A 13,331-nucleotide genomic window follows, 5' to 3' on the forward strand; every position below is an offset into this window, starting at 1 on the left:
CATAAACTGTTATCAGTGTGATTAAATCTCTTTTAAAAAATCCATTATTTAAAGCCAGGTGGTGGTGGCACACACCTTTAATCCCAGCACTTGGGAGGCAGAACCAGGTGGATCTCTGTGGGTTTGAGACCAGCCTGGGCTACAGAGTGAGTTCCAGGACAGGTGCAAAGCTACACAGAGAAACACTGTCTCACCCCCCTCCCCAAAATCCATTATTTAGAGCCTTGTGACCCATTCCTTTAATCCCAGCTCTCAGAAAGCAGAGGTGGGTGGATATCTGTGAGATCGAGGCCAACCTGGTAAACAAAGGGAATTCCAGGTGAGCCAGGGCTACACAGAGAAACCCTGTCTCCAAAAGCAAAAAAAAAAAAAAAAAAAAAAAATCCATTATTTATTTTCCTTTATTCCCCCCCCCCCCCACAGGGTTTCTCTGTGTAGCTTTGCGCCTTTCCTGGAACTCACTTGGTAGCCCAGGCTGGCCTCGAACTCACAGAGATCCACCTGCCTCTGCCTCCCGAGTGCTGGGATTACAGGCGTGCGCCGCTGCCGTCGCCGCCGCCGCCGCCGCCGCCGCCGCCACCACCACCACCATCCGGCTATTCTTATTTTATGTGCACAGGTGTTTTGCCTGCACATATGTCTATGTACCGCATGCATGCAGTGCTGTTAGGGGCCAGAAGAGGGTGTCACATCTCCTGAAACTGGAGTCACTGTGAGTCACTATGTGGATGCTGGGAGCCAAACCCAGGTCCTTTGGAAGAGCTGGCTACTTCTTTTTTTTCCTTCCTTCCTCCCCCACCTCCCTCTTCTTCTATTTATTTATGTATTCATTCATTCATTCATTCATTCATTCATTCATTCATTCATGAGACAGGGTTTCTCTGTGTAGCCCTGGCTGTCCTGGAACTCACAGAGATCCGCCTGCCTCGGTCTTCCATTTGCTGGGATCACAGGCGTGCACTGCTACTGCTACCACCACCAGCCAGCTTCTGATTTTTATTTTTTAAATGCAATGTAACAGCGTATATGCTATTTTTAAAATGAATAACAACAATAATATATGTTATTTGGAGGAATAATTTAAGAACATTTTTCAGATTTGAATTTAATAATAATATGAGCTTACATTTAATATTTCTTAGCCAAACACACATTCTTAATATAATTACATATATGTACATTATCTACCTACATATATATGTATATATATCCAGAATTAACCCTCAATTTCCTAATTCTTCTTCAGTTTTGTAGGAGGCTTGTGAAGTGGCTCAAAAATAAACTGTCTGTAAATCTTGGTGTACCAGAAGTAGCTCAGGACTAGAATGCTGATGAATGTGAGCATCAAGACAAAAAGGAAGGCGACTATCAGGTAGACACTTGGGCTAGAATAAGAACGACAAAGAAGAAGCCATCAGAAGCCGTTATTCACGCTCTGCCCATTAATTTACTCAATCAAGCTGTCTAAGAACGGTTAACTGCCTTGCTGGTCACACAGATCAGAGTGATAAGTCCTAGCGTCAGTCCTTAAGGTAGTTAAATATTTGAGGCTGATCAGGAAGAAGTGTGACCATCAGGAGAGGAGGGATTATGAAGGAGCTCTGGGAGTGGAGCAGAGGAGGGACCCAACTGTGGGTAGGAGTCGGCTAGTGATGCCTGGGAGTGGAGCAAGTGACTTAGGCAAAGGGAGATGTATATGCATGGAGAAGATGCCACAGGAGTATGAAGAAACCCTGAGGTCCTCAGAGCATTCTGGAATGGAACCCAGTTCAGTGTGACTGGAACTCCAGAGTCAGTGTGGTGAGAAACGAGGAGTGACAGGTACCAAGGGGATTGGGGATGTGGTTCAAAGGTAGAGCCCTTTGTCTACCAGGAATGAGGCCTGGGTTTGCTTTCTAGCCCTGAGGAAACAAAGTGGGGACAAACAGATGGGCATGTGTCAGAAAATGCTTACAGTAAGGAGAGAATATGGAGTTTAGGCAAAAGGCAAGAAAGAGTTTCATGGTTGTGGAACAGGGTGGCCCTTTTAAAAGGGTGGTGTGCTGACCGAGCGTGAAGCATGAACTGAGAAGGGCGTGGACCAGTTTGAAGGTTTTTGTGAGTGGTGGTGTGAGTGAAGAAATGGAGAGAAGTGGTTAGGTCAAGATATATTTAAAAGTTAGACTGGATTTGTCTTGGCGATTGTTAAGATGTGGCATTTCAGGGATTTGAAGGAGTAAAGAGAACCGCCATGTGTGGGGAAGAGTCACTATTAGGATGGTGTCATTACTCACTGACAGCAAATTCAGAAGGAAGGGGACACACAGGGAGAGCTGGGCTTAGTGTGCTCCCAGACTGTCCTAGAACTCCTGGGCTCAAGCGATCCTCTTGCCTCAGGCTACAGAGTAAGGGGTGCCACCCTTACAGGCTCAGGGCCTGGTTATTTCGCTGGTGGTAACTGAGCATTTGTGAATGTGTGTGAGGGGGCATGTGTGAGTGTGTGGGCATATATATGAGTATATTTGTGAGCGTGTGCGTGTGTGTGTGTGTGTGTGTGTGTGTGTGTGTGTGTGTGTGTGTGTTGGAAGCTACTCTCTGCTGAGGCCCTTCAGACCTCTTCACCTGGGATTCTGTGTAGGACATCCCTTGAGAGGGGGCTTATTTCTTAGTCTAGACACTTTGAGTGTTGTTTTCGAGTTGACTTTGCTGTCTTATTAGAATACTTAGTGGTAGTGTTACAGTTTTTCTTGGCCTGCAGTTATCTTAATGTGATCTTTTCCCTTCTGTGGCCAAGCAAATGGCTCTTTATGGACCTTGATCAGCATACCCCATCTTCTCTCTGATAGGCATTGTGCTGAAATGGAGGGAGCATGGGTTCCAGGCCAGCCCCAACAGTAAAGCCAGGAAACAATAAAACTAAAACAAGCAAATACACAAACACGACAGCATTCTCATTACCTGGGAATCACTCCGAAGGTCTCGATCGCAAAAATAGATGTTAGGTTACAGAAACTGCAAATCAGAAAAAGTGATGTTAAAGGTAAAGCTAAATGTATTTAAAATATCCTCTGCATCTCTATGGTAACAGATCATATGTAACCTTACTAAGGTATCATTTTTTGACAAGGACACAATAGATAGATGCACTTACAGAACAGTTATGATGGCTTTTCCATTGGAGCATCTCTATGCTAGATAACCACGCTGTCTTCACAGCATTACACACTTTGGGTGGTAGTTTCCAAGGCAACGGTCATAATGACATTAATAATAATGAACAATCTTAAGCATCTTCAGAAGTACTACATGGTTAACCATTGCATACTGAGCCCTATGTTCACTGAAGATGGGTGATAAATTAGCATTTACTACATGCCTGGTGGTGTGCAGAATGCTTACATGCACTCTTAATCCTCCTGAGAACCCTTCCATCCAGACAAGGTTGCTGAGGCTCGGGTGGGCTGGGCAACCAGGAGACGTTTGCAGTGCTCTGAGTGGCAGCTCTGGGAATTTGAAATCTGGTTTTCCTGAGCTAACAGAATGAGATCCATCTGATTGGAGGCTGGTTCCCCTCAGGAAGCTGAGAGAGTCAGGAACTGGACTGCTTCTGTTACCATTTCCAGTCACTGAGTCCATCTCATAGCTTAGTTTTAGCGATTTTTTTTTTGTTTGGTTTTTCGAGACAGGGTTTCTCTGTGCAGCTTTGGAGCCTTTCCTGGATCTCACTCTGTAGCCCAGGCTGGCTTCGAATTCACAAAGATATTCCTGCCTCTGCCTCCCGAGTGCTGGGATTAAAGGCATGTGCCACCACCGCCCGGCTTAGTTTAGTGCTTTAAATGAGATGGGATGTGACTAAACAGACATTTATGGCACAGTTTTACCTATCTTCTTGGGGGAGAAGACAGAAGAAAAGCGATTACTTCTAGTAAGCATTTACTGCATGCCCAGCAAAGTTGGGGCTTTTCACCCAGGCGCTTAATGTACTTCTCAGAATATTGGAAAGATAGGCATTATTGACCACTTATGAACAAATTGGCAATTTGCTTAGTTCTGAATTTTGCTTTGTGTGATTAGAACTTGGAAGGTGTCATTGTGCTGGTGGAGGTGAACGCCTTTTGTCCTAGCACTGGAGGTGGTGTGGGTGGGGCAGAGGCAGGTGATCTCTGTGAGTTTGAGGTCAGCCTGATCTACAGAGCAAGTTCCAGGACAAGCCAGAGCTACACAGAGACACCCTTTCTCAAAAAACAAAATCAAACAAACAAAAGAAGAAGAAGAAAGAGCTCACTGTGTAGTGACAGATGGACAGATGATATGGTAAACTCGGCAGGTTAGGACATGTGTCTAATCACATGACTTGGAAGGCGGAGGCAAGAGACTGCAAGGTCTAGGCAAATGTTACTGCATACGAGAAGTTGTCTCAAAAAAGACACAACTTTACAATACAAAGAAGTAGACAAACCCTTACTTCTCTCCCCCCCACCCCCCACCCGCCCCCAGACAGGGTTTCTCTGTGAGGCTTCGGCTGTCCTGGAACTCATTACATAGACCAGGCTGGCCTCAGACTCACAGAGATCCACTTGCCTCTGCCCCTGAATGCTGGGATTAAGGCTAACGTCACCACCGCCCGGCTGACAAATCCTTACTTTGAATCAGACACTGACATTCCTCTTTCAGAAAGGGACAGGGCAAGTATGCAGAAAATATGTCTTTCAGATTAAGTTTGCGGTGTTAGAGACTCATGACCCTGCTGTGGGGGAATGAGTCTGTCTCAACTTTTCTCATCGCTATCGTCAAACACCTGATAAAAACAACTAGAGGGGTTTACCGTGGCTCCGAGTGCAGGCTCTTGTATAATCATCATGGTGGGGAAGCATGGCCACCCGGCACAAGGCACCCACGTGAGGAAGCAGAGAATGAGGAATGCTGGAGCTCAGCTCATGTTCTCTTTTTCATCTGCTTGGGAACTTCAGCCCACAGAATTGTGCTGCCCACATTTTTAGGGTGGGTCTTCCCTACCTCAGCCTAACCTAGAAAAACTCCTCACAGGCACACCCAGAGACTTGTCTCTGGTGAGTCTATATCTGGTCGACTTGACACTCTCAACCATGCATGACAAAATGTAGGGCTGCTTAAAGAGGTCTGTTGGGGTGACTTTATGAGATATGAGTTTCTCCTCCACCTTCAGGCAGGGCTGAGAAGAAATTGTAAATAACAGCACTGAAAATCGCATCCCTGTCAAAAGCTAAGCAGAGTCTGGAGGTCTCAGGAAGCGGGGAAGCTGCCATAGAAATGGGCTCCTCCATTTTGGTTAGGATGAAGCAAAAGCCAAATGGTTGGTTTTATAATTGGAGAAAGAAAGCACGGTTATCATCGGAGACAACCCTATTCAAATGACAGGGCTGGAATGAATCTTTGGGTATGGATACTTGATTATGGGCCCTTTTTGGCTGATATAACAAAGGCTCAGTTTTCTAGCATAGCAATAGATTACTTGCCTAGCATGTGTGAGGCCTCTGCTCAGTTCTAGTATTGCAAAGAAGTAAACAAGTGAAATTAACCAAATAAAATCAATATAGTACACCTAGGACATTGACCTCAAAGGATGTGGGGTTAGTGGGGATGCTGCCAAGTGTTTGTGTGCCACTGAGATTCTATTTCCAGGACTGAAGCTTTTGTTTCCTCTCAAGGGGACCAGTATCTGCCAGGACTTGCCCTCTGCCAGAGTTACACCCCCTTTTGGGGAAAGTCTAACCCAAAGGCTAGCGATTCAGAGGCACCAAGAACTTGCCCCTTTTCCCCAGTTCAGAACAGCTCTGTCTGGTACCCCCACCCCAGTGTTCTTTGTGAAATCAACTGAAGGCTTCATTGGGGCTGAGGTTTTGCCTGCTTCTGCCTCACCCCAATCTTATTTCCTTCACTTTCTCTAAAGGTGGTGATCTTCGATCACTTCCCAATAAACCTCCTACACTTCAGTCTACATCACAACGTCTGCCTCCTGAGAAACCTGAGCTGTAAAATGTAGACCACCTCTCTTTAGGACATCCGGCCAACTGCCCAGAAGACTGGCAAATCTGGAGCACCGATGAGATTTTCATGAGCTCAGCAGAGGCTCTTCTCAGGGTTATCTAACCATGGACACATAGCTAATAAGCAGCCATTCATTTTATAAAGTATTTCTCCCCGTCACTGCTCCACTAGTCTCATAGATAGAACAAAACCAGAAACTGTTTTTCCCCCAGGACTATATCTACTCTATGAACCTACTGCCAGCGAGTTGGCTTTTGAACAGTATCTCATGGGACATTGTGTTAATCTGTTATATAATGCTGTAAGATACAAGTTCATGGTCTGGGCTTTAGCTCAGTGGTAGAGCATTTGCCTAGCAAGTGCAAGGCCCTGGGTTTGATCCTCAGCTACACACACACACACACACACACACACACACACACACACACACAGATATATATATATATATATATATATATATATATATATATATATATATATATATATGTTCAGGTGGTGATCATGAGTAAGTTCCACACACATGGAGCACATGATACACCTTTAAGGGTGAAAGACAAGTCCTTCCTTGTTCCCTCTGCTCGTGTCCAGATAAAAAGATTGCTTGTTTTATTGTTGCTGCTATTGCTTTATTTTTATCCACTTCGGATTTTGGAGATAACCTATACCACACTTGGATAAACATATATGTTGCAGAATATTTGATTGCACTGTGAAACCCTGAGACTCTGTTAATAGAATCAATCTTGGTTGGGGCAGAGCCAGCAACTGATTGACAAGAATTAGCCATAGAGAGTATGGAGGACCCTGGAACACAGATAGAGAGACACACAGGAAAGTGTAAGGAGGGACAGAAGATTCACAGTCTTTTTGGTTTGGGACAAATGGAGAGACATTCTCTTGTTGGGTCTCTGGCCAAAAGGAAGGTCAGCTGGTTGCTTCTCGGCCTCTCTGAGCTATCAGGTTTTCACCTCAACGTCTGACTGGTAGGACCGGAAATCCTGCCAGGCAGAGGTCTGAGTGTCAGAATCCTGACTGCAGGGCCGCAGAAGGTAGTTAAAGTATCAGTAGGTTCGGGTGTAGCTGCCAAGTCAGAGGAAAGAAAAACACACACATATAAACATAAATCTGTAAGTGTTTAGGAAAAACCCTGCGAGACTGGAACCCAGGGCAAAGAGAGCTTTTCTACATGTTATAGGTGATGCAAACAGTGCTGAGACTTGGCTCTCCTGACCTGCCCCCAGAGCACTGGGTGACCATGAAACCTTGGCTGCCTTCAGACATGTGTTATCTCTAATGTTTAAGTCAGATGTGATCTGTAGCAGATGTGATTCTCTCCTGAAGGGCAAGTGACCTGTATAAAAATGGCCTCGAATGCGTCTAACAGTTGATGGATAGCTCCCATTTGCTGGGACTTTGAGAGTTCTTCGTGGTGTCACTTACTGACTATGAAGGAGAAAGAGGAAAGAGATTTGCAGATTGCTGTGAATTCAGATGGGAACAGTATGGCTCTGCCTAGGGACAGTGGACAAGAACAGGCCTTCCAGGGTACAAAGCTTCATATAGCTGTCTCCTTGCTTTCTCTAGAGGATGATGGGCTGTGCCGTAATTGTGGCAGGAATGGAATGTTATGTATGTGGTGAGGATATGGAAGAAATAAACCCCTCACTGATGACCCTTCATTAAGATCACACTCCCCCTCACTGATGATCCCTTCATTAAGATCACACTCCCCCACTAATGACCCCTTCATTAAGATCACACTCCCCCCTCACTAATGACCCCTTCATTAAGATCACACTCCCCCCTCACTAATGACCCCTTCATTAAGATCACACCCCCCCAATGATCCCTTCATTAAGATCACACTCCCCCCCTCACTAATGACCCCTTCATTAAGATCACACCCCCCTCACTAATGACCCCTTCATTAAGATCACACCCCCCACTAATGATCCCTTCATTAAGATCACACCCCCCCACTAATGATCCCTTCATTAAGATCACACTCCCCTCCTCACTAATGATCCCTTTATTAAGATCACACTCCCCCCCTCACTAATGATCCCTTCATTAAGATCACACCCCCCACTAATGATCCCTTCATTAAGATCACACTCCCCCCCACTAATGATCCCTTCATTAAGATCACACTCCCCCCACTAATGATGCCTTCATTAAGATCACGTTCCTGCCGGGCAGTACTGGGGCAGAGGCAGGTGGATCTCTGTGAGTTTGAGGCCAGCCTGGTCTACAAAGGGAGTTCCAGGACAGCCTCCAAAGCTACAAAGAAGCCCTGTCTCGAAAAACAAAACAAAAAAAACCCCACCACCACCACCAACAAAAAGATCACACTCCCCCCCCCCCATCACACTGACAGCTGATAGCTTTTGAGGGAAGGAGGGGAGCCCGTTTCCTCTAATGGTATGGCCCCCGGTAAGTCAACTATAGTCCAATGGACAGCCAGCCTTACACCCATGAGTATGCAGGTAGCATAAACTAGAATCAGTGGGCCATTTAAGAAATAATAATAATAATAATAATAATAATAATAATAATAATAATAAAAAGACCTGACCTGCTGTGGGTGGGAGCTGGGTCTGGAAGGAGTTAGAGGGAGGAGCAAGGAGCAAATATGATCAAAATCCACGGGATGCATGTATGAAATTATTAAAAGGGAATGGAAATACGTTAAAAATTTATGTGACCATTGTGATGGCTCAGAGTCTCATGTACTAAGTGCCCGAATATTAGCTCTCAGCACCCAGAAGATGGACGGGGTGAATATTAGCTCTCAGCACCCAGAAGATGGACGGGGTGTGCTACACACTCCACCTCAGTGCGGGTTTCCCACAGCCTTTCAGGATTTTGGCAATACTTTCTCTATTTGACCGCTTACCAACCATTTCTCAGATCCTGGATCCCTTGCAGTTTTCACACATACTCTTTTTCTTTTGAGATTATCTTACCCTTGAAGTGGCAGGGTGGTTTTTAGTATCATGACTCAAGCCTAGTTCCCTTATTAATAGATATATTTATTTGTTATGTTGAGACTTTTGTCCAGACTGGTCTTGAACTCCTGGGATCAAGAGGATCTAGTGGACTCGGCATCCTGAGTAGCTGGGATGCCAGGCTAGGACTGCTACCCTGCCAAAGTCTAGTTTCCTTTCATGGGGTACATAAGGGAAGCCACCAGAAGGTGTCCATGTTTTCTCCTGGCATGGGCAAGAGCCAGTGCCTTCTGTTGTCACATCACTCTGTAGCCACCCCATTGCCAGTGCACTGTTGAAGCTGCCTCTGAAACTGGAACGGTCCCCTTAGGTGTTCCCTTGCTTGGGAGGAAGCATTTTCATCCCTGTGTGCAGGAGAGAAATACACAGCACTCAGAACTTCTGAAGGAAATCCTCTCTGTTGATCTTCTTCGGAAGTCCCAGCCTCCTTGGAAATCCACTGGAGGCTTATGGGTGTAGGACTGAAAAATCATAATTCTCTTAATTATTCTTTGTGTGTCCACTGACCAGCCTGCATCTGGAACTACCTAAGTGCTGCCAGCCATCAATGAACTTATTAGCGTACCAAAGACAGATCACTGTGAAGAATGCGGGGTGAGGAGTGTTTGCATGCCAGGTAATGGGAGGGAAGAAACACCCTGTGGTGTTTCACAGTGTCAAAGTTCTGCACCTCTCATCTCGAAGCAGAAAAACTCACAGAACCCAAAAAGTAGTGCCAATTGCTAGCCTCCCACTCAATTATTACGGCTTGATACGGTCCACATGGTATTGTATGAATCTGTCTCCCAGGGCTAAGCACATGGGTTTCCATTTGCTCTGTTTTCTTACAGTGCTAGGATGGAACCCGGGGCCTTGCACATACTAGGTGTGATGGTTAATCTTCATCGTCAGCCTGACTGGATTTAGAATCACCATGGAAACACACCTATGGGAATATCTAGGAGGGTGTTTCCAGAAATGCCTGACTGAGGAAGACCCACATTAAACATGGCTGGCACAATTGCATAGGCTGGGGTTCATGGGAAAAGAGAGTTGAGCCCGACATCTATTGCTCTGTGCTTCCTGTCTGCGGCTGTTGACTAGCTGCCTCACTCTTGGGCCGCTATGCCGCTGTAGCCAGGATAGATTTTACTATCAAACTTTGAACCAAAATACATCCTTTCTCTTTTATGCTCTTCTTGTCCAGTGTTTGGTCATGTCAACAGGAAAAATAACAAATACATGCGGTAAGGGATGTAATACCAGAACGGAATTTTAAACTAAGTGATCCAATTAACAGTTGATGTGAGATCGCCTGCTTTCTTAGAGTATTTGATATGATTACTACAAAATGAAAAGCAAACATATAAATAATAAGGATAACCAAAATTAGATGTTTAGTTGGCATCAAATTAAACAAAACAAAAACAAAATCAAAAAAACTAATGTTAAGGGAAAAGTGTCATAAAACATTTATTCTCACCTAAAATTTGGATCCAAGATTTTCACACGAAACACATACATTCCGGAATGGTCCATGGGCCATAGTAAATGGTTTTTATTAGAATGGTTTAAAATCTCATACGGTTGGTCTAGGTCTCCTGGCTTCCCAACAGCGTAAGAAAAACAAGTCTTATAGTTCTGAGCAAGAAGCAAAGATAAAAAAAAAAGAAGTTACTTTCTGACTTTAACAGAATCTGATTCATACGTGTGAGATTTATTTATTTTAATTTTATGTGAATGAGTACTTCACCTGCATATACATGCACTACCTGTGTAGGTCAAAAGAGAGCACCAGGACCCCAGAAACTGGAGTTACAGGTGCTTGTGAGCTGCCTTGTGAATGCTGGGAACCAAAACCAGGTCCTCTGCAAGAGCAGCCGGTGCTCCTACCCACTCATCTCTCCCTCCAGCCCAGATTCTCATATCTTTATTTTGGAAAATCACTAAGAGATTCAATGGCTACCCCCTGGTATTCTGCCATTGCAGTACCAGTGAGTGCCTTGAACATCCCCTACCAGCCCTCACTCATGGAACTTCTGAAGGGATGTCTCACATCGACCAAGATATCCTTAGTTTGGTGAAAGACCAGGATGTCAAGTAGGAGTGTGGGAACAGGAGCCTCACTGGACACAGATGAGGGTTAGTTTTTCAGCAGGGGTCAAGGCTATAAAGGGATATGTTTGCTATGGATATAGCTATAACATCAAGGCAGAGGTCCGGCTCAGCCCATGTGCAAGGCGGGTCTAATCCTAATGGGTAGGATTGCCCTTAGAGTGAGACTACTGGGCTCCTCTAGGAATGGATGGGATTTCACCCACTTAGAATGACTGTCACCCACAACCGTACCACCTGGCAAGTTTATTTGGGTCTGGAAGTTTATGCTTCCATCCTGGATCATATACTTATTTCCATATCATGGATGCTTATGGCAGCCAAGTTCTACTTATAGTCGTTGAATAAATAGCACTTGATTTATCTGATGGTATTTATTTCTTGATTTCTTTATTGCTCCTACATTTTGAGGCAGTGCTACCATGAGTATAATCTATCTTCAATATACTAGGTATTGGAGGTGAGTTATGCTATAAATTCATATGATGCCTGTGAAATGCAAAACTAGTAGTAAAATCCATATCTTCTACCATTTCTCATCTCTGTTTACCTTCCTGTCACTGCATGTCTGGCACATTTATAAAACAGTATGTGGGGTATATATGAGTGAAGAACAAATGAAAGGTTAATAGTTTTTTATGTAAACTTGAAAATGCAAAATATGCTGGGCATGGTGGCACATGCTTTAATCCCAGCAGTGGAGAGGTAGAGGCAGGTGGATCTCTGAGTCTGAGTTCAGTCTGGTCTATATAGTGGGTTCCCAGATAGCCAGGGATATGTAGAGAGACCCTGAAAGACAAAAGAAAGAAAGAAGAAAGAAAGAAAGAAAGAGAGAGAGAGAGAGAGAGAGAGAGAAAGAGAGAGAGAGAAAGGGAAGAGAGAGATAGAGAAAGAGAAAGAGAAAGAGAAAGAGAAAGGAAGGAAGGAAATACAAAGTATTTTCTGGACTATGGGAATTCTTGTCTACTGAGTGGGTAAATGAATGGAGCCATGAACTTGATTAAAAGAATATGAGACATTTGCACTATGTGTGAGAACTGGGCATCTGCTCATCATCACAAAGGGGCCTTGGTCACCAGGACCTGTTTACCTGCATCATTGTGTGCATTTTTAAAAATTTATTATGTATACAGTGTTCTGCCTGCATGTATGCGTTCAGGCCAGAAGAGGGCACCAGATCTTATTACAGATGGTTGTGAGCCACCATGTGGTTGCTGGGAACTGAGCTCAGGACCTCTGGAAGAGCAGCCAGTGCTCTTGATCTCTTAGTTATCTCTCCAGCCCCCTCTTCGTTATTTCTTAATACAAAGGATGATACTTACCAATGGATGCACCTCTTTCTGTGTCACATTTGATGCTTCCTGTCATATTGTTGGACTCCCCTTGCCCCCTCCCTTTTCATTTGTAAACCATCACTTGGTCAAGCTATTTGGTATCTGACAAAACAAATCTCCCCTAGACTCACAAATTGACTTCATTTCTAGCCAAGGACTTCTCAGTCATGTTCAGAGATTCAGACCCCATCCTGTATCATAGAAAAGCAATCAGCCCTGCAGACGGTGCTGTTCCAATCTATTCCAACACTGACTCAAAGACTTACAGAAATGTCACTTTTGCTTGTGAGTCTTTCAGATGTTTTTCTCTGAGAACTTACAGTGCCTAGAGCTATTTCTTGTTGTGGGGTACCCCTTTACACTGTGTGAAGATAGGTGATTGGTCCAATAAAAAGCTAATGGTCAATAGCTAAGCAGAAGGTTTAGGTGGGACTTCCTGGTAGAGATAGAGGAAGTAGGAGGAGGAATCTGGGCACGTGAGAGAGATGAGTGGAGATGCATAGTGGGCAGGGTGGGCACTATGGAGATGAGGTAATAAAGCCATGAGGCAGAAAGTAAATTAATAATGGGTTAATTTAAGTTATAAGAGCTAGTTAGAAGCAAGCCTAACATATCGGCCAAGATTTCATAATTAATAATAAGTCTCCAGGACATTATTGGGGATCCAATGGTCCCGACAAAAAGTCCGACTCCAACTCCTCAGGTAAATATTCCACTCATCCTCTTAGAAGCAGAAAGGGCAGACAGCGATCAGTGCAGCTCTGAGAAATGGAGGCTGTCTGTCTCACTGCAGCTGTATGCTCCAGGAAGAGAGGGTAAGTGGTTGCAAGGATGAGTTAATGTGCTGTGATGCCCTGCAGGAGGAGCAGCCTGATTTCCCAGAGTTTAG

General features: G+C 44.6%; 1 protein-coding gene across 1 annotated transcript in view; it reads right to left on the minus strand.

Annotated features, from left to right (window-relative positions):
• Window positions 1–1,231: 1,231 nt before the first annotated feature.
• Window positions 1,232–13,331, minus strand: part of Catspere (catsper channel auxiliary subunit epsilon) — a 109,890-nt gene continuing 97,790 nt past the window's right edge. Inside the window, exons 17-19 of the mRNA XM_036202635.1 lie at window positions 10,477–10,634; window positions 2,938–2,991; window positions 1,232–1,385 (exon numbers count right to left, since the gene is read on the minus strand). Coding sequence (XP_036058528.1) covers window positions 1,232–1,385; window positions 2,938–2,991; window positions 10,477–10,634 — 366 coding nt within the window. The remainder of the gene's footprint in view (window positions 1,386–2,937; window positions 2,992–10,476; window positions 10,635–13,331) is intronic.

The sequence above is a fragment of the Onychomys torridus genome, chromosome 11 (assembly GCF_903995425.1).
Source record: "Onychomys torridus chromosome 11, mOncTor1.1, whole genome shotgun sequence".
In the NCBI taxonomy this organism is placed as follows: Eukaryota; Metazoa; Chordata; class Mammalia; order Rodentia; family Cricetidae; genus Onychomys; species Onychomys torridus.